The sequence below is a fragment of the Sus scrofa genome, chromosome 5 (genome assembly GCF_054392235.1).
Source record: "Sus scrofa isolate SSC_HxYL_T2T_F1_AM1 chromosome 5, Sscrofa_HxYL_maternal_Yorkshire_Landrace_v2.0, whole genome shotgun sequence".
Classification (NCBI taxonomy): Eukaryota; Metazoa; Chordata; class Mammalia; order Artiodactyla; family Suidae; genus Sus; species Sus scrofa.
In genome coordinates this window covers 60,810,067-60,832,122 of record NC_139387.1, presented here as the reverse complement: position 1 = coordinate 60,832,122, position 22,056 = coordinate 60,810,067, and the positions used below count along the sequence as shown (strand labels likewise).

Here is a 22,056-nt window from a genome sequence, read left to right as displayed (position 1 = left end):
CCCCCATCCCAACCCGGTCACTCCCACCCCCCTAGGGTGGCCGACTCCCCCCTCCCGGGAAACCTGGATCTGACTTTTAATTCCCGCAGCCACCTTGAATCCTTCTGTCGATCCCTCCCCCTTCCCCCGGCACCCCACTTCACCCCTTTCCACCTTTAGGAAGTCCTTTTCCACTCCCCTCCCTGCTGCCCGGGACCCTGCCACTGGTCCGCCGGGAGAACGTATCCACATCCTCCCCCTTGCGTGCGGCTTCCTCCTCCGAGGTGGGACTTGTGGGTAGGTGGCTGCTGGAGGAGGAGAGCAGTTTGGGGGGTGCTTCGATCCTCTCCGAGGATCTAGAGGCTCAGGAAAGCTGGGCGCTTTCCTTCCTACCACTGGAGGAGTAGCCGGGGTCGGAGGAGGCATTTGCAGCTGCAGTTGCTGGTCAGCCAGATTTAAAGTCCCCGGCGGCGGCCCCGAGATCGCACGCCCCGCCGGGAAACGGTGGGCGTGCTAGAGGGTGTCCAGCGTGTGGGGATCGGTGCCCTGAATGGAGATGGCTGGCGGGGAACCCTATCTCCCCCGTGCCTTTGGTAGCTTGTTTGAATGCTGCATGTGAGTTGAGCTGGCCAAGGGCTGATTGGAGCTTCAGGGCTGGTCTGGCTTTCTTTTGTCATTCTTTGTGTATATTCTTGAAACTTGTTTGTCTTTGAAACGTGTAACATGTGTTCTCTTCCTGGCCTGCCTCTCTTTCTGGTGGTTGGAAAGGCTTGAGAACAGTTTGGGTGGAAGGTGAGGCCGGCTTCAGCAGTCCTGTAGAGCTTGCCCTCTGGGATACTTCCTCTCCTACTCTGAGATTCTTTGAATCTCTTCAAGTTCCCAGGATCTTGAACAAGCCTGCTTTCTCTGTTCAGTTCTGGGGTTCAGTGAAGTGACTAATATCTCCAAATTTGCAAAAAGGTGGAGGAGGAAAGGGAAAGCTGGTGTAACAAGCATGATGAGGTTACATTTTTAAGACATTTCTGACTAATACACTGTCATATTTCACTCCCTGGTGCAGTCTTTGACTTCAATGTACATTTCAGTGTTTTGTATAACCTACCTCAACTTTGATGGCCTCTTTGCCTTATGGGGGGTAACATACGTCGCAAAAGACAATATGATATTTAGATTATATAGCCTAATCGTCTCCTGGAATTATTTCATGTTTATTTTGGTTATGTTTAATAAATATGTAAATTTGTACCTTGTTTACCCCCACAGATTTTGATAACATTCACACCTCAGAAAAATTTATATATTTTTTTTTTTTTTGAGAGATGGTCTTGATTTTTTTTCTGGTTTGGTTCACTTGGCTTTGACTTCTATACACATCAGCCTTTTTTTTTTTTTTTTTTTTTTAATTCCAAGTCACTTGTCCTTTGTAAGCAATGCATAGCACAAAATGTTACCATAATTCACCTGTTATTCCCGATCATTACTTGAGACTTAACATCTCTTAAAGTCAATTCTGTGGAAACACACATGTATAAGTATGTGATGTCAGGTTTTTTACCCCTAATTAAGTACTTAAGAAGTTCTTTCTTATCAGTGGCACTTCCTGAATGGATGTCCTTATGTAGCTGAAAGGTATAGTCTTAAAAGAGACACAACATAGCTAGGAAGAAGTGGGTGTTACCTTTCATGCTGCCTTTCATGGCACCATGTTACCTTTGGTTTTGGGGGATTTTTTGGCCTACCCTCATGGGTATTTATCCAGAATTAGACAGCATCCCTTTGCTTTTTTTTTGGATGCCAGGGCGTAGTTCCTCTCCACTCTGATCAAAGTATGCAATTATGTCAGATAATCTCTGATATTGTTGATACTTTACTGGTGGCTTTAAATTTGAATTGCCATTTTTCCCCAAAATGGTATTATATCCACTGTGAGTTTTATTATCAGTCTGACACTTTAAAAAAATTTTTTTTTGACACTTTCTAAAATTTTTAGAAACCTACTTAACAAATGAAAATAGCTGATCATGAAAATGAATAATTAAAATGGTTTGAAACTTACTTTGCTCTTCTGTTGAAGTAATACTAATTGTAAAATATATGTTTTTTAGATTTGCCTACTGGCTGGGAAGAAGCATATACTTTTGAAGGTGCAAGATACTATATAAAGTGAGTTTTTTATTTATGATTTTTTTGTCTCTTGGTAATTTGAATGTTATGAATAACCTTTAGTTGTATGTGTAGGTATCTTCCTTACAGTTTATCATGTAGCATTGACTTTAGGCTTTATGAATGTTGGCATTTTGAGAGAAAGATGGCACTCTTAGTTTTCTTGTTGTTTGCCTGAACATTCATTGATTTAGATTAGATCATTTATGGCCACAGTTGCATTTTTGGTGCTTCTGTATATATTCTTGTGTGATAGAGCATTATAATATTTTGTTTTTAGGGTGTTATTATTTTTTTTCTTTCTAAGCGCATTCTGTGTGTGTTTTGACCAGAGCTATTAATAAGTAGCAAAAGTGATGTAAAGCTAGATTACAGTTTGGTGAACAATGACAGGCTGAAAGTAAAAACAAATACTGAATAGTTCACCGACATCTGTTGGAGCACTGTAATTTGCCTCGGTTTCCTTAAATACATATAAGTTTAAAAAATATATATCTAAATGTTTTACTGGCATTTGTGTTTAAATAAAAGGCTTTCAGGAGAGCTTACAAGAGACAAATAACCAGTCCTAACCTTTAAATTAATTCTATAGAATATTGAACTAGTTTCTATTCAGAATTAGCTTGATAGTACTTGGAGACAAACACAATCTTTGAGGTTAGCATTAAGTAGGAAAATTTTTATCCCTCAAGGGAAATAAAGGTAGTTTTATTTTCATTTTAAATTAGAAACTGTTTACTTAAGAGCTTGTTTTTGCTGTTTCAGATTTTTTTGTTTAATTTTAAGGAACTGAGGCTTGAAAGAGGATGCTTACATATAAGGTTTTGTTGGGATGCCAGTCATTTATTAATAACAGGTACCTAGCTAAAGGTATCTCTGTTTTATTGGGCCCAGTAAGACATTTTACTTTACTAAGTGCCATTTTAAATATGATGCTGTAATTCCATGAAATTATAGCCACCTATATAGTTTTAACATTTTTTAGAATAATATTTATATAAGATGTTAAGGATATTTATAGGTATTAGAAATGCTTGCTTTTGAATATAGAAGTACAGAAAGCAAAACTAAGATATAGCAGGGGAGTATAGTTTCATGATGTGGTCCTTTTCTGGGTATTTTTGATTTACGTCTTTTATTTGGAGATTGTGCTGTGCATTATTAGATACCCTAAACAATAAAGATATGAGTAAAGTGCAGAGTCATCAAGTATGTTTTTTTAATGGTAATTTTCATCTTGAATTAAAGTGAGTTTGTATTGCCATGAAAAGGGATGCTTCTTTTTTTGGACAAAGTATTGATATTTCTGAAGAAAAACAGTTGTGTATGTGTGTGTTTAATGGAGTTCATTTATTTTTATCCAATATAATTTTAACTACTATACATTAAGTTTAGTTGATCTTCCAGAATAGGAGTAACACTCCAATTCTTGATAACATTTTAATTTCTGTGAATGTGTACGTTCTTAGATGAATGTTTATTTGACAGTACAAAATGTTATTCTGTGCGGGCTGAATATGTATGTTTTAAAATTTAGAACTAAGCTGCTAGGAAGACCAAGTTTTCTCTGGTTTTACTAGCCATTTTGATTAGAACTTCTTTTATGTTGACTTAAATTATCTTATTTGAGTGTCTGGCCTAAGTTTGTTTCTCATGCAAATGAGGACAATATTAAGAAAGCTGTAATAATTTTATTTTAACTCAGGATACATTTTTTAAGTGACTGGGTTTTAATCGTGTCCTATTGATATATGGCCAATCATTCTGTCAAAAATAGCAATAAAGAATTTATAGCATGAAAGTGATTTGTTCTAAAATTGAGCATGTTATATAGAAATATACACTCATTAAACATCTTTTAAATAAACTAACCATTGACAAATACATGCTTTGCTGAATGTTAAGTGCTACTGCTTTTCCTTTCTGGGATCTATCAGAAGACTGATTCCTTTGAAGATGAGTTAAAGCTCTAATATAGGCTCTTAATTTCCTAGAAACTTTTTACTTATGTTGTTAGGAGCAATTGGGGATGCATGATCATTCTAGAATAATAGGGGCACTACTTTTATCTTAAACTTAACAATTTACAAAGTGCTTTCACATGTTACCATGTCTGAATCTCATTATAATCATGGATATAGTCAGGAGAATTACTCTTTCCATTGTCACATCACATAATAAAATAACAGAAACATGCCTTTGGAACTTAGAGTCTGCAGAGACAGCAGGATGAGAAACAGAAGGAACATGAGCTATATTTAGAATGTTCAGAGAAGAAAGGATGGGGTCTGAAATAGGAAAGTGATGACTGTTGGTGGATATATTTCTCATTGTTGGTCCTTTTTGAAATTAAGAAAGGATTATTGAATAAGTTATCAGAAAGAGCGGTGATGTAGTGAGCAGGGTGGTTTTTGTTCACATGGGAAGAGGGAAGATGAGAGGCCAATAAAAGATAACATCAACCCCTCTTGTTATTCCTAATCTTGTGTTCCTGGGAGGCTCCCAGAGAAGAAGGGAGACCAAAAGAGCTGTTTCTATTTTAGTTCCCAAGTGAGGTACCTTTAACTCTCAGATTATTTGAGTTGGTTCCAAATGGCGGATTTTCAAGAAGAGTTTATCTTTGGGTAATATTTTGGCGTCACTGATTGCATCTCTGGGCAGTAAGAAGAGCACTGTTGTGGGGAGGAGTCTTAAGGCAGGACCCTCTCACACTTTGGAGCTCAGTGTTCACATCTTTATATTAGGCTGGCTGGGAAAGGAGACGTCTCAATTCCAGCCCGCTTTCAGATTTCTTCAGATTTCTTCGACTTTTGTACTATTCTGGGAATTTACAGTATTCTACAAAATAATGAACTCACAGTGCCAAGAAGAGATGAAGTGGGAAATGTGGAAAGTTACTTAGCTTTCCTATCTGGCTTAACCATTTAATCTCTTTAAGCTTTGTTGTAGATAATCTGAGATAAGGAGAGCCATAGCGTTTGTGTTTTCTTTCTGTCACCGCATTTTGTGTTTTGTATACTTAAACCTTTGAGGGAGAGCTGGATCACACAGTTAACAGTGCTGACTAACCAATGTTAATGAAAAGACCTGGTCAGAGTTGACAGTTGGATAGATTCGAATTGGACAATCAGTTTACTTTATACAGTTTTTGAAATTCATTCTTTCATGAACATTTACAGTTAGGAAACAGAATATGTTATATAGAGAAGGTATTTTACTTTAAATCAGTTCGGCCAGAAGTTCCCGTCCTGGTTCAGTGGTTAACGAATCCAACTAGGGACCCTGAGGTTGCGGGTTTGATCCCTGGCCTTGCTCATTGGGCTAGGGATCTGGCATTGTCATGAGCTGTGGTGTAGGTCTCAGACATGGCTCACATCCCGCGTTGCTGTGTCTCTGGCGTTGGCTGGCAGCTACAGCTCCAATTAGACTCCTAACCTGGAAATCTCCATGTGCTGTGGGTGCAGCCCTAGGAAAGACAAAAAGACAAAATAAATAAATAAATCCGTTTGGCCAGAAAATGTTAATATTTGAAAATCAGTTCTTTATTGTAAAGATAGATGTTTAGCTTTATTTTTTTTATGAGAAAAGCTGCCTTAAGCTAACCAGCCTCTAAATTATTTTATTACTTGTATGTATATGTGTAAATACATATACACAGAATTTGAATTTGATTATTGTTTCCATATTGCTTTTTAAGACTTAAATCATGCTTTTTATCTTTAGGAAGAATGATGAACATTATCAGTGATTTTGTAACTTAAAGTATAGCTTTAAATGTTCAAATAACTTAGCCTGTAAAGTACAAGAGATAATCTTACACATTTGAAGGTTATAAAGCTTTCTGCTTACTCCCTGAAAATATACTTAATGACTCTGTAATGACAGGTCATGGTAGCTTCAAATGGATGTGTCATTGACTATTCCTTTGTGCTTCATAGCTTTAAGATGGTTAATTTAAAGTGTTAAGTAAATCTTAAAACAATGCTCTCTGAATAGTAAGAAACTTTGTTCTGATTATTCAAAGGTCATTGTCTTATGTGGCAGGTTTGGGGATCAAAAATATCTTTGCAGGGTAATAAAATAGTATGTAAATTTGTGTGGTATATTTTTATATTGCTTTTTTCTTGATTTAAATTTTAAGTTCTGAAAATTGAACTTTTCCTTAGATATGCAAATAAAGCAGTTTTTGATTTTTGACTAATGAGGTTTCATTTTAGTATCTGTGATAGTTGTATGTAATGTGTGCTTAGAATTTCAAACTAACCTACAGTGAGGGGAATTCTAGTATGAAATAGCCATTTAAGGTTGCAAGTGAGATGAAAATCTGTTTCTTCATAAATTATCACAATTCAAACTATGAGTGAAGATAGGGAACATAACTGCCATGAGAATATTAGAATACTTTGCAATGTGTTTGGTATTTAAATTGTTTGGCACAGTAGTGCTATATAATTTTATAATTGGATAAAGCAATATGTTTCAGGACAATTCATGGACATTGTTCTACTTTTTCATGTTCATAACAGAGTTTTTGGAATAAGTAATCCTTATGTACAAAGTACTTTATGCTGATCATTAGATACAACTGTGAACCATGGTTTCAGCCTTCAAGGAGTTTGTAATATAGAGAAAGACATTCAGTGTATTAAAAGAGAGAGAAGGTATGGGGCACATGGACTCTAGTGTGAGGTGCTTCAACACAGCATTAAATGAATTTAATCTTCACAGTAGCCTTTTGTTATCCACCCTCCCCCTCTTTTTCATGATGAAACTGAAGCTTAAAGAGGTTAAGGGTCATATAGCTTCTCTTTTAGTCCCTAGCATTGAAATTAAAGTCTCTGGGCTGAAACCCCTCTAGACCTAAAAATACAGGGCCATATAGACAGGTCTTATATCACGTATCCCTCCATAAATAGTTACTTGGAACTAGAAGTATCATTTCATGGAAACAAGAGACAAAGACCAACCTACAAGTAAAAGCTTGTTTAACTCTCTAAAAACCTGTATTATAGTTTTACTAGTTTATTATAGTTTTACTCTTAGGACTAGTATTATATTAAGAGAATCTTGGAATCCAGTGATTCTTTTACATCTACTCGGGAGTGCTTAGTAAGTGCTAGGCACTGTTTTAGGTGTTTGGGGATATAAGACCCTGCCTTCCTGGAGTCTACGGTCTAGTAGGAAATACAGACGTTAAAACAACAACAACAAAATAAGACAAATGTAATTTTAAAATGGCATCTTCATAAAGGAAACGCAAAGAGTTTTGTTAGGAAAGTTTACCACAAATGACAGTATTCTAGTGATAAAGTGATAAAGTGTATTTAGGTTTCAAGGTGGGAGGGTGCCAAGATTTCCAACTATAGTGTTGTTGTTAGTTTTTGTTTATTTCTTTGGCCGTGTTCGTGGCATGTGGAAGTTCCTGGGCCAGGGATCGAACCCACACCACAGCACCTACCTGAGCCATTGCAGTGACGATGCCAGGTCCCTAACCTGCTGTGCCAGGAACTCCCCAGCTATAGTGAATTTTACCTTGGGGTCTTGTCTTTTTTAGCCCCAGGACCACGGACCATTGCTTGGGAACAGGCCTGCTCAGTGTCTTCTTGTAGTGCCACGTAAGCTTACTGCCTGGCCTCTTGATACTCGGAGTAAATGGTGTCTGTGCTGACGGTGCTGGGCCTCCAGGCTCTAGAGGAGTTAATCAGGATGGAAAAAGAGGAGACCCCACAACTCAAGTGCTTCAAATAATTTTTCTCCTAATGTGGATAGACCTCTTTGGTTTTTCCTTATTCTGAAAGCTGGTATATGTTTAGGAAGGAGGAAGAAATGGGGAGTAGAAAAAGATAAAATTGGTTGGAAGAGTCAAATATGTGGAAGCCTTAGAGACTGGTAGGATGTGAACAACCCTGTCTTCTTTCTGTCCTATGGAAGAAGGGGTTTGTTTCTCAGCATTTGTGGACCCATGCTCTTTTCTGGAACCTTTCCATTTTTCTGTAACACATATGTGTAAGTTAGCGTTCATGGTGGAAAGTTACATGTATAGATGTGTATGTGTAAATTGGAGTTAATGTAAAAAATGATGCTGGTTGTCTGTCAGGTGTCTTAAGAAATCAGAGGTGAAAGAGGTGTCTTAGTCTTGGCTGTCCTGGAAAGGCTTGAAGGAAGAGGCAGGAGTTGAGCTAGGCCTGAAGGGCATGAAGGGAATTCAGATGGGCTGATATAGATGACTAGTAAGATAAATCTATGGTGGGTGGGGACATACATAATGCATGTGATGAATAGTGATAACTATCCTGCTGGTAAGTGATGTTAACTTAGAAAATGCTAGGATAATGGGAAGTCAGACTAGGAATGCTGTTTGGAGCTTTACTGTGTCTGGCCTTTGAATGTCAGGCTGAGATTTTTGTTTCTAGACAAATCATTGCAGATATTTTTTGGTGTAGCATTAATGGCACAAAGTGAAGGTTTTAAGAGAGATTTTAATATAGACAGCATGGATTAGGGGCAAACCTGGAACCAAGGAGACCCATTCTGGGTTGGTTGCTATAATCTGGGAGTTACTTGCTTGTACTAAGTTGATAGCAGCAGGAAAGAAAGGAAGGAGACCATCGATCAAAGATATTAAAGAGGAGCTGACAGGCCCTGGGAGCCTTGCTGAGCTGGGAGGTTGTCAGAGAAGGAGAGGTGGAAAGTTACTTAGAAGCCTTTGTGTCTGAGTGGCTAAAAGAATGATTGGTACCCTTGACCAAAATAAGGGAGCTCTAGGTGGAGGTGTTAATGATGGTTTGGTTTTTAAGCTGCTTATCTTGAGAGGACATACCACTTCAGTGGCTAAAATCTGGCCTTTCCAAAGGACTCCCAACATTATCTTCTGTTCCTCATGAACAAGAAACACACCTCCTACACCTTTCCCCAGCATGCTCCCTCATTATCTCCATAGAATATGTAGATCCGAGCCAAGGATGTCACATTCATCCATCACTTATTCATTCAGCAAATACTTGAGTACGTGTGCCACATACTCTTAAGGAGCTTATAGTTAAATTAGTGGGAGAGACAGTAATAACGTAATCACAAATGCATAATTGTAGAGTGATAAGCGCTGTGAAGTATATACATCATGCCTTGAGCAAGTGTATTGAAAGGCTTCAGCCCAGTATGAAAGAGGCCTTTCTCAGAAACATAAGGAATACGTCTTCTTCTGAAAATTCAGAGCAGTGCAAAGTCATCTGAAAGATGAAGAATAAATAGCATCTTGGACTTGAGATTGGACCACATCCTGAGTGAAAGTGTTGCCGTATCTAAAGAAAGACTTGGGGTGGGGTTGGTGTGATGTGGAAAATTAGAAAAAGGAGAAAAACTGCAGCAGAACTTACTCTCTACTATATAATAGAGAGCAAGGCTTGGCCAACTGATTTTGACTATTATTTCAGTCCCAGTGGAAAAGTCTTCCTGTTAATCGGTTGTTCACTGATGCATTTTTTTCCTTTCAATTCTCTTTAATGTATTTTGAACTCATAATTACGTGCTGTAGTGATTAGAATACATCATTAAACAAAATAGACCACAAAACTGTACCCTTCTGGGAGTGGGATGGTGGGAGACTGTCAGACAAAGAAAATATAATAAATAAGTGAAGTTTATAGAATGTAAGTACATAGAAATGCTATAAGAAAAAAAAAAATAGAGCAAGGTTTGGAGGGTCAGGAGAGGAGTGATGACGAGTGGGTGTGGGGAAAAGAAGGTAGAACTGGAGCAGGAAGGGCCAGCATGTGTGGGGGCCTCGTTGGTTGCTGTCACATAGGGAGATACGAAGCCACTGCAGGTCTGAGCAGAAGAGACACGTGATCTGGCTTCACCTTCTGAAAGGGTCACTCTGACTGTTGTGTTAAGATGAGACTTTGAGGGCCTGATAGAGCCCTGCCAGCATTAAGTTCTGTCCCTCATTAGATTCTTGCCTTGTATTTCTTTTTAACACTGAACAGGATTATGATTACATTTTTAATGGTATAGCTACCATATTTGTTTTGAACTGTCAGTGATCATCAGTAGCATTGATTTAATAATAACAGCTTTTCCGGGGGTGTGGGGTGGGTTGGGGGAGGAGACATTAAATAAACCCCTTGATCCTTATTTTACAAAAAGTATATTTAGAATGTACTTTTTCAATTTTTTTTTTTTTTTTTGTCTTTTTAGGGCCACACCCACAGCATATACAGTTCCCAGGCCAGGGGTCTTATCGGAGCTGTAGCCGCCAGCCTATGCCACAGCCACAGCAATGCCAGATCCGAGCTGTGTCTGCGACCTACACCACAGCTCACGGCAATGCTGGATCCTTAACACACTGAGCGAGGCCAGGGAACAAACTCGCAACCTCCTGGTTCCTAGTTGGTTTCATTAACCACTGAGCCATGACGGGAACTCCTAGAATGTACTTTTTATTTATTTATTTATTTATCTACCTATTTTTGTCTTTTGAGGGCCACTCCCGTAGCATATGGAGGTTCCCAGGCTAGGGGTCTAATAAGAGCTGTAGCCACCGGCCTATGTCACAGCCACAGCAATGCGGGATCTGAGCCGTGTCTGCAACCTACGCCACAGCTCATGGCAGTGCCAGATCCTTAACCCACTGAGGAAGGCCTAAGGTAGAACCCATGTCCTCATGGATGCCAGTCAGGTTTGATAATCACTGAGCCATGATGGGAACTCCAAGGGCAGTCTTGTTCATTGCTGTGCTTTTAGTTCCTCAGGCTGAGCCTTTCTCATAGTAGTTCCTCAATAAATGTTTGTTAATTGATGAATGTTTGTTAATTGATGACAGTTAACTTAATTCCATGCTATTCAGAAACCTTATGGAGTTCCCTGGTGGCTCATCAGGTTAGGGATCCGGCATTTCCACTGCTGTGGCTCAGGTCGCAGCTGTGGCGCCAGTTGAATCCCTGGTCTGGGAATTTCCACATGCTGTGGCAAAAAAAACAAAACAAAGAAACACAAAACAAAACAAAAAAACCCTTATAATGTGGCTCTTTGTGAAATTTAAATATTCTCTTCATGTGACATCTATCTATCCCAAAATTAGTAAATTAGCTGTTTCTCAAATTTGGCTTCTTTGATGCTCCTCCAAGAGACAGGTAGGGTCTGCTCAGAGGACTGATGGGGGGACTGGATCCAGGATAAAGCCAGGATGGTGCAGAAACCTGTGAGGCCTATTAGAAGACAGCGGGAACCCATACCTTGTCACTGTATGTGCCTTTTCCATTTAGAAACGTTCACAGTTTGGGATGTTATGGTTTGGAGAATAAGGGAGCTATTGAAGTCTATCCACTGTCATAAATAATGTGAGGAAAGCAAATGCAGACCACTGAGATCAGTGGGTAGTAGAGGGGCTTGAGAGAAACAGAAAGTAGCCCTCATGAAGTGAGGTGATAGGCGGTTCACCACCACTCGGAGCTTTCCTGGGCCACCTGGAAGTAGCTTCCTAGCTATTTGGAAATTATTCTGTGAAGTGGCCAGTAATTTCAAATGCACCCAAGGGCATCCCTCTGGACTGTTTTGAAGGCAGAGGCTGTGTCATTATCACCTTTATGTTTCCAGCACCCGATCATAATAGGCAGTTAAATGTTTGAAATGACCTAATATAGATTGTAACAAAAGCAAGTCATTACCCAAATCTGAACATCCCAGGGCATTTTTCTCCTTCTCACTTGTCATCCAGTCAGGATTCATATTGTTGCAAATGTTCCAAAGCCGACTCTTATAAGTAAAAGCAAACTGTTTTTCCCACATTAACTCCAGGAATGACACAAATGAATCCTTCAAGACTCTTTCTCACCCACTGTTTTTCACTGTAGAAAGCTTTTCTCCACTTAACCAGAAAAATAGTTGCCTCCAGCCCCAAATTACACCTTTTTTAGCTTTTTAACCCAGAAGATAAATTTTCTTCTCTATTCCAAAATAAAAAAATCTTAGACAAGGCTTTTGACCACTTTGTATCACATGCCCATCTCTGGAGCAAAGACTAGCCTGCCAGTCTTGAGGAATTTTCCGTCTTTGGCTGAAGCCAAGATTACTATCAGCCAGCCTTCCAAGAATCTGTGATTAGAGAGAAAGGCTGGGTTCACGTGAGAAGTCAGGATAAGGAAGACTGCGTGATCAGAGGTCTGCTGCTCCTTTATATACCATGTGCAGGGCTGAGGGCCAGGAAGGCCGTGAACCTGAGCATCTGTAAAGTGTCAGTGCAGCCTCATGGTGAGCAAAACTCCCCCCTGCTCCAGGAGCCCAGGGATTTCCTCAGGTTCCTCTGAAATCACTGGCTACTTTAGAGAAGAGTCCTCAAACAGTGTCAGTGCTTGGTTAATGCCACCCAAACTTGTTCGCTACACGCCTCCCATGGCTGTTCTACAGATTTTTATCCCCAGTCCCTTCCAAGTGACTAAGATTCTTTACACATAATTATTTCTGTGGATAGATATGGTCTTCAAATGAGAGAATTTGCCTCTGAGATGAAAAATAGTTTTCGTCTTCATATTGAATTAATTCCAACAGCTTTTGCAGAACCTGGTTGAAGGTGCATATACTAATTTTATTAAATATTTACTGTAAAGCCGTTCAACCTAAAATTTAAAACTTAGTAAAATAAGACAATATGGCATAGTCTGGAAAAGAAATAGGGAATCACTCCTTGTCCATTTTTCAGAGTACAAATCAATGATAGAGGGAAAGTAACTTTTTTTTCTCTGAAAATTCACCTGTTGTACTACATTTATTTTGATAAGTTTATTCTGTCAGAATATAGATGAATCTAATTATGGCATTTTAAAAAATTCAGTAAAGAAATGTCAGAGAATGATTCCAAATTTGTTTAGCATGTGTGCTTTTTCCAACCTGTTTTATAATGTTAAGTCTTTCTTTCTGATTATAGAAGTAATGCATTTTTATTATAGAACATTTGGAAAAAACTGAAGAGTATAAAGAAGGAGAAAGTAAAAATCACCCAGTCTCATCATGCAGAGAGAATTTCTATTAATATTTCAGTATATATGTGTAAATATTTTTAAAGATTTGGGTCTTATTGCTGCTACTGTGTTGAATGCTGTTTTCATTAAAGTTATATTGTGTTCTCATGTCATATATTTATTCAACGGAAGGGTTTTTGTTTTAATAATTCTGATGTTCTGTCTTACGAATATGTAATAGTTTAATCATCCTTCTATTTTTAGGTGGCTATATGGTTTCCAGGTTTTTGCTGTGAGAAAAATCCTTATGTAGCATTCTTATATGCATGTCCATTTCCTAGACTTGGAATTATTGGGATAAGATATGAGCTTTTTAAAAGGTTCCTTATTTAATATTTTGCCAAATTGCCCTCTAGGAGATCTGTACACAGTTATGTTCTTTCCTTAGTAAATGAGAGTGTGTAAGAGTGTAGTGTATAATAGCGCCCTTGTTATCCATACCTACCATAAATATTCTGATGGCACAGATGAAATGTGAGGATAACAGTGAAGAATCTGGTGGATTGTTATTGTGATTCAGATTGTTTGGAACAGGGATGATTAGTCTTTCAGTTAGCTGTCGCTATATAACCAGCTATCTTATCACTTAGTGGCTTATAACAAAGATTTGTAGTTTCTCACCTTTCTTTGGGATGACGGGGCTCAGCTAGGTTGTTCTGTTCCCTGTGCTGCAACTGAGGTCGCCCATAGAACTTGGCTGTGGCTGGAACATCCAGGGTCTTTTCTCATGGCCACCGATCACTTAGTGGTCCATCTAGAGTTTCTTGATAACATGGCAGCTGGCTTCTAGGAGGGAACCTGCCAAGAAGACAAGCCCCTGGGGGCAAGTGCTTATAAAACCTCTTCTTACGTTATGTATACTCATGTCCTTTTGGCCAAAGCAAGTCACATGACCAAAGCCAAAATAAAAAGTGGGAGAAAATTGCACAAGACTGTGAATACCAGGAGATGTGGTTCGTTGCAGACTGTTGATGTAATGGACAACCAGAGATGGTAAATAAGCTTCAACTTGCATTGCAACTCTAATTGATTAGCAATAGGTGTTTATAACACTGTATTCAAGAACTTGGAGGCTAACTTTGGGATCAGCAGGAAAACAGATTGTGGTAAGTTAATGATATTTGCAAGGGCTTTGGTGAAGAGGTGGATTTATCGGTGTATTTACCATCTTTAATTTAATATTTATGAATTCATATCAGAAAGCCACAAACCTTAAAATGAAAAGCAATTCAGGACATTGAATGTAAGCCCAAATATTTTTAAAAATTTGAGGTACCTGAATAAATTAAGCCTTAAGCTTTTGTTCATCCTGGTTTCACATTGGAGTAATATAACTGGTAGTAAAAGATACCAATCATTGGGATATTATGCTAAATTAATTTGCAGAATACTCATATTTTACACCAGGACTGCTCTTTCCAGTTAACTGAGTAAAAGGCTATAGCAGAGTTCAGAGATCAGAGGAACCAAGTAGCTATGCCAATGATGAAGAAAGAGCCCAAGATTATATGTGTAGGTGAGTGGATAGGTAGATGGATGGGTAGATAATCTCATATGTATGTGTATTTGTTTGTGTGAGTATGTGATTTTAAGCACTTGACTGAGTTGTGAACGAGACCTTTGGATTAACTCATGCAGTTTAATCAGTGTCATCAGTGGCAATATTTAAGAGTAGGCACTATACCTCTATGTATTCTAGGGAAGACTTTTAGGAAAATGTTACTATTCCTCCTACTACAGTAGTGTGGAATCGCTGATGCTTTCTCCAATGTTCTGCTCCCCAAACGAGGTTCTGTGTAACAAGAGTTTGGTGTTTGTTCTTCTCCCCTTTCTTTTCATTTATCTAATACATACATACCTACATGCTTTTATTTATTTTTACCAAAACGACATTGAGCTGTATGTACTTTTCTTTGACTTTTCCTTTTTATTTAATATCTTAAGTCTTTTTAGAGCCATACCTGAGGCCATGGAAGCTCCCAGGCTAGGGGTTGAATCAGAACTACAGCTGCCAGCCTATGCCACAGCCACAGCAATGCCAGATCCTTAACCCACTGACCAAGGCCAGGGATTAAACCCTGATCCTTGTGGATACTAGTCGGATTCATTACCTCTGAGCCACAATGGGAACTCCAGGTCTTTTCATATTAGGGGTTAGAAGTCAACACCATTCTTTCAGTAGCTGCAAAATATGCTTTAATTATTTCATTCTACTCCTGTTGTTGAACTTTTAGTTTTTTCCATTTTTTTTGTTTCTGAAAGTGTTGTAGTGAACATACTCAAATATTTTTATAAAAGGATTGTTAGATGTGAAATTGCTAAGTTAGGCTGTGTGTGTATTTTAGCTTTTGGTAAATGTAGTAAAATCCTGCCAAATACCATAAGTGGGGTCCAAAAATATTGAAATGATTAAAATGGATAATTATAAGACTAATTAAAAGCACTGTTTTTCATTCAGTGCATAGAGTCACACACACACAAATAGGAAAGTGGTAGAAAGTGACACACTGTGCAAAACTGCATAGTGAATCAGAAAGCCCCAAATGATAACAGTGCAGTCACTCCCTGAATTCCTTTGGGAATTGGTGTGGGATCAACTATCGGAGCCCTTTGACAGTCATTTTCAGATTTATCTGTGGTTTACAGTTAGGCCAAATTCTAAAAAATCTTCACCATTTTACTCTCACATCATGCAATGTACAGAATTATTATCTCCTGTATCTTTGCCAGCTTGGGGTTATCAGGCTTAAGTTTTGAGTAATCTAATGGACAAAGATGGTATCTTGTTTGAATTTGCATGTGTGTTCCTGATTTTGGCCTTTCATCCTTCTCTCTGTTTGTTGTCTGAGTCTCTTCTGCAGATTGTCTCGTCCATATTATTTTCTCTATTTTTCCAGTGTTATTTTCCTTAATAATTTTATGTCATTATATACTTAGTTGTATTTTTGATGTTTCAGCCAGTTAGCTTAGTAGAGTTCTTCAAGATATTTGCGCACCCCAATAAGTAAAAAGTTTTTGATTATACATTCTCATTGTATGTTTATTTATTTATAAGATTATGTACGTGTATTATTGTCGGTACTTTTGTTACATCTTCGTTAAAGCTCCCCCCCACACACTTATTTTATTGTGTTTTAAAAATAAGTGTTAATAGGGTTGCTAACCTGTCCCAGTGGAGAGTCTAGTGTGCATTTACCTAGGAAATTAGGCATTCCAAGCACAGTATGCTTTCGGCCCTTACTGGCCATTTAGATTGGTCAAGAGGAGCCTGCCCTTTGTTTTGTGACCACAGTGTGCATATCTGTAGGCCTCTGGCTACTGAGTACTCTGGCAAAGTGAAAAGTAGCCAAGGGTCAGACCTTGGCTCCTTTAACCTATGTTAACCATGTAACTTGGAGAAAGTTGCTCATTCCTATTAAAACCTGGTTTCTTCATATGAAAACTGGAGAGGGAGTAATTCTTCTCTTACCTATTTATAGGCTTATGATGTGAGTAATTTATGCAAACAAACTTTGAAAAACTAAAACATGGTGTACATATGAAATTGGTATTTATTTTTCTAGGTCATAATATTGGATATATAAGACAATGCACTTCAGGGTCATTTATGCTAGAAAGCAGCCGCAAATGCCTGGCCTACTAATAGTGGTTCAAAAATATCTCATGTAGATTTTAAACCTCTTGAAGGTAGACACAGTTACACATGATAGTCGATAAGTTTTATTGTTGATGGTGTATGTGCATTTAATTATATATATATGGTTTTTAAAATATTTTCTATTTAAGAAAGCCCTGTGATTTAGGAATTGGAAACTAGCTTATTTGTGAAATACCCAGTGGCACAAGGGAAGACTTTCTTGAAAAAGTAGCTATTGTCCAGGGCTGCAGATAAAAGGCAGGACTTAGCATGAATATATTCTCCAGGGTAGTGAATAATTCAAGGCATTGTAACAGTAGGATCTCTTACGTTGGTGGGTAGAACTGAATTATAAGGAAGACAGTATATGATATACTGTACCCCGGAGTGACAATGAAAAGGCAGTCTTGATTGCAGAGAATGTATATTTTATGATTTAAAAAAATTTAAACGTAGAATAAGTTATTGTCTGTAGAAGGTATTAGATGGGAGGAGGCTAAATAAAAGAACCTCTTATCATTATTAAAAAGAAATAAGAAAATTGCAACTGTGTAAATATATAGGTGTGAAATATTTTAAAAATATTAACACTCAGGCTCTGCAACGGTGCTGAAAAACAGGCCTTCTTAGGCATGCGCTGCTGGCTGGTCCAGGCCAAGCCCATGACCAGTAGTGGCTTGAGTAGGCTGGGACAAAGAGCTGTGGGCAGTGGGCCAGGCGAGGTCACATTCCTTCTGAATACTCCGCCTCTCCTTCTCTCTCACTTGGTTCTCAGAACAACCCCACCGGGTAGAAAGCAGGACAGGCCTAGTCCAGTTAAAGTCACTAAACCTTTCATGCTTACGCGGAAGAGTGGGAAGGGGAGGAGGCATGCATACTTACTATATCTACTTTGAAAAGCTTACTTAAAACTCTCAGAGGAGGTACAAGACAGTGTGCAAGAAAGAAATGAAATCCTTTGTGGATTTGGAAGGATATATGGTTCACACTGAGAAGTTTCTATATTTCAGAAAAGAATGATAAAAGGACAGGGAATCAGCTACTTTTTTTTTTTTTTCTTATACAGAGGAATCACAGGCCCGTTTGGAGCATTTACCTAACAATCCAAATTTTTACAATGTCAATTTAGGCTCCCTGTTATTCTTTCATGAATGGTTTTCAGTCCAGCTGCTGTTCCTTTCTCAGTGGAGCTGCAAAAGGAACTCCGGATTGAAAACAAGCAGTGTTATTGGTAGGAGAAATAAAATCCTTTGATGGGGTCCTAAATCCTTTCTGTATATATCAGTTCCTACCTGGTCTAATATTACAGCCTCATTGTATAAGACCCTGAGATTGAAATATTTCACCATTTTTGGTTTCAGTTCCTCAAAAGTATTAAAGGAGAAATGTAATACATCATTCAAGTTGAGTAGATACGGTTAATCTTGCTGTATCAATTATTGCTGTATCAGAAACCATCCCAAAACACAGAGGCATAAAATAATCACTGAACACACGTCCCTGGGTTGGTTGAGCAATTCATCTAGTTTCTGATAGGCTCACTCAATTTTTTTTTTTTAGGGCCGCACCTGTATTATATGGAAGTTCCCAGGCTAGGGGTCTAATCAGAGCTGCTGCTGCCAGCCTATGCCACAGCTACAGCATCTGCAGTGTACACCACAGCTTATGGCAATGCCAGATCCTTAACCCACTGAGTGAGGCCAGGGATCGAACCCAAGTCGTCATAGATAGTAGTTGGGTTTATTCATTACCCCTGAGCCGGGATGGGAACACCTAGGCTTACTTCTGTCTGAGATCAACTGTGGGTCAAGCAGGAGGCTTTGCTGATCTTGGCTGGTCTAGGATCATCTTTTCTGAGATGGTAGAACAGAATTGGGGCAGCATCACTTCATGCACTGCTTTCCATTGGCCAAAGAAAATCTCAAGGCCAGCTCTGGTTCAAGGAGTGGAGAAATGGACTCCATCTTTTGAGGGAAGAGTTGGAAAACCACTTTGAAAGGTTGTGTAGATAGGGAGGGGTGGAGAATTGGAAGCTTTTTGTAATCTGTATTAGTACCTGTGCCCCCAAATTTATTTGAAGTTTATGGTTCCTCTGACTCAAATATGGGATTACATTTGATTCTGGTCACACTGCTGATCTTGTACTTCAATTACATAGAAAATTAAGTGGACATATGTGTAAGATTCTCTCCTTTTTTAGGTCAGTTAGTTCTCTCCTTTTTTTTTTTTTTTTTTTTTGGTGGTGGTGCCCACAGCATGTGGAAGTTTCCAGGCCAGGGATTGAACCCGCACCACAGCAATGACCCAAGTCACGCTGCAGTTACAATGCCAGATCCTTAACCCACTGTGCCGTGGGAGAACTCCAAGTTATTTAGTTATTAACTCCTATAGAGCAGGGTTATTTTTTTCTTTTCACCATGTGTTTCATTGGTTTGGTATCTCACTGGGGCTACATCATTTTGAGATTCAGGATGGGCTGTGGTGCTTCTGGTGCGGGGGATGGAGAAGACAGTGCAGGTTTCAGTGTATTTAAGAAGGCTCTCAAGTAGATGACCTCTGCTGTCCTACACACACCAACACCTGTTGACCTTGCACTTGCTATCGTATTACTTACCATGTTTTATTTTCCTCCTGGTACTGAGCACTGGCCCAAGTTCTTGTTCATGTACTTTTTGCCTTTTGTCTCCCCTCACTGGGATGTAAGCTTTCCCAGAGCAGGGACTGCCTCTGAACTGGTCACTGCTGAATTCCCAGAGCTTAGAATAGTGCCTTCTTCTTTTTAGAAGTGGCTCAGTAAATATCTGTTGAATATTTGTAATAAAAATTTTGTGATAAAGAAGTCAGCAACTCATTAAGACACAGTGTGTCATGTGCTTTGTCTCTGGTACATCGTAGACCCTCATTGTTTATGGAGTCTTTAGGGAGGCTCATGGGCAGTGGGAGCTCAGAGAAAATGAATAGTCAGAGCCTCAATGGGTTTTTCTCGATAAGTGCAGTGGAAGGCAGATGAGTGGGAGTGTTTAGGATGTGGTAAATTTGTTGAAATGTTAGACTCTTGGACTTCAGGCCAGGAAGGAAGGAAGTGGAACAAGAGGGGATCTGATGAACAAAGATTCTCCCAAGACCAGAGAGTCCACAGAGGGAGAATCCATGTGCTGGAGCCTAGAGGTTGTGTTGATGCAGTGTGGTCACTGATGTGGTGATTTCGGCTTATGTGCCAGGTTATGGGCATGATGGGATCCTGGGATTAAAGGAATGAATGGCTCAAGTGGTTGAAGGATCTTGAGGAAGAGGGAATAAACAACTGTTTGAGAGGGTGCAGTAGGACAGGTGGTATCCCCAGGGGAAAGTCCATAACAGCCAGGCTATTGGGGTGACGCTCTGGGAAGTGGTTGCTGGTGATGGAGCACCTCTTCCATAGGGAGTATAGTTTACAAGATAGATGTGAGTGAGGGCTTAAGGACAAGCAGAGTAGAGCCTTGTAGGGCTAATGCTGGGCCAAGGATGGATTGGAAAGGAGAGCGGAGATGGTTGTGAACTTAGTCATCTTAGAGAAAAGTGACCCTGGGACCAACCAGTCCAGAGACCATGACTCATTTGGCCAAGGGTAGTGGTCGGTCTAGGAGTTTCTGGGCCCTGCCTGTGTAAAGGGGATTGAGTGGACCTACTGTGAACTCTTAGGAGCTTACTTACCAGATGTATATCATTTATTATTACTTCAGTATTTTCATTGTTAGTTTTTTCAGAATATTTTAATTATCTTCTTAAATTAGAAATGATATTTTCCAAGTGTAATTTAAAAATGTAGTGATGTATGCAAACACTAAAGGACAATGATTTAATCAGCTTTTTACCCTATTAAATATGAAATCCAAGATTTAAGATTTTTAGATGAACATTTTAATCTGTTTTTTGGTCATAAAGTTTTTTACTAGGTATTAACAGAAGTAGATGTTTTAAATGTAAACATTTAATCTCTTCTTTTTGCTCTTAGTCACTTTGCAAGTTCAAACTGTGGTGAACCAAAGAAAGCAAAATTTCATAATCTTTAAACCACAAGTTGCCTAATAGGCAACAAAATAGGAAGGACAGCAGTGGAAGATTTTACAAATTCTTGGAACCACCTGGAAATAATTTTAGGAAAAGCACTTGACCAAAAAACCTCGTAAATAGGGACTTTGTAACATGAAGAATAATTAATAGTAATTACTTTCCTTGCCTTTAATCCTCTGGTCAGGCTCGTTCCATCAAAGGGAAGCAAGGCAGGTTAAAGTAATCTACATAATTTGAACTGTTTGCTTGTGCAGTACAGGCGAGTTTATTTTATGCAGTTGGGAACAAACAGTCTAAACTCTCTGGGCCAAATAATATTTATTTTACTACTAATTGTATCTGATGCTAAGGATTTTTTAAAACCTGTTTTTAAGTATGTGTTTTATTTCATTATGGAAAATTTAATACATGTGAAATGAGTATAACATTTGTCAGACATAAAGAAAAATAAGGAGTTCTCGTCATGGCTCAGTGGTTAGCGAATCCAACTAGGAACGATGCTGTTGCCGGTTCGATCCCTGGCCTTGCTCAGTGGGTTAAGGATCCAGCATTGCCATGAGCTGTGGTGTAGGTTGCAGACGTGGCTCGGATCCCGCGTTGCTGTGGCTCTGGTGTAGGAGGCCGGTGGCTACAGCTCCAATTAGACCCCTAGCCTGGGAACCTCCATGTGTCATGGGAGCGGCCCAAGAAATGGCAAAAAGCCAAAAAGAAATAAAAATAATAAAAAAATAAGATAGTTATCACTGTACTAGATACTCAGCTTTAGCTGAGAGAATGGATCTCACAGACCCTTGAAGCTCCTCATGCTCCTCTTTGATTTCATTCTTCTGTCATTCCCCCCACTATATGCCCCCTTAGGCAGCCACCATCCTGAATTTTATGTTTATAACATTCCAGTGGTTTTCTTCAAATTTTACCACATATGTTTGAGTCTATATACAGTGAATGGTTTAATTCCCCCAGCTGCTGCTTTAAACTTTATAAAAGTGAAGTCATTCTGTATTTGATTTGGTTCTTTTGTTAAACATAATTATTTGTAAGATTCATCCTAAATCAATGTGGTTTATTTTTACAACTATGTATTGTTTCAGTGTATGATTGTACTGCAATCTAAACCTTTCCCACTGGTGGACTATTTTACGGCTTTATATGAATGTTATCGTATATCTCCTTGTGCACATTTGCAGATTTCTCTTGAATATTTAACTA

General features: G+C 38.8%; 1 protein-coding gene across 17 annotated transcripts in view; it reads left to right on the top strand.

The window, feature by feature from the left end:
* PLEKHA5 (pleckstrin homology domain containing A5) overlaps nt 1-22,056 on the top strand; it is a 255,696-nt gene that overhangs the window by 574 nt on the left and 233,066 nt on the right. For all 17 annotated transcript variants that reach the window (XM_021092279.2, XM_021092277.2, XM_084956652.1 and 14 more), the window contains one exon: nt 2,085-2,142. In XM_021092279.2, coding sequence (XP_020947938.2) covers nt 2,085-2,142 — 58 coding nt within the window. The remainder of the gene's footprint in view (nt 1-2,084; nt 2,143-22,056) is intronic.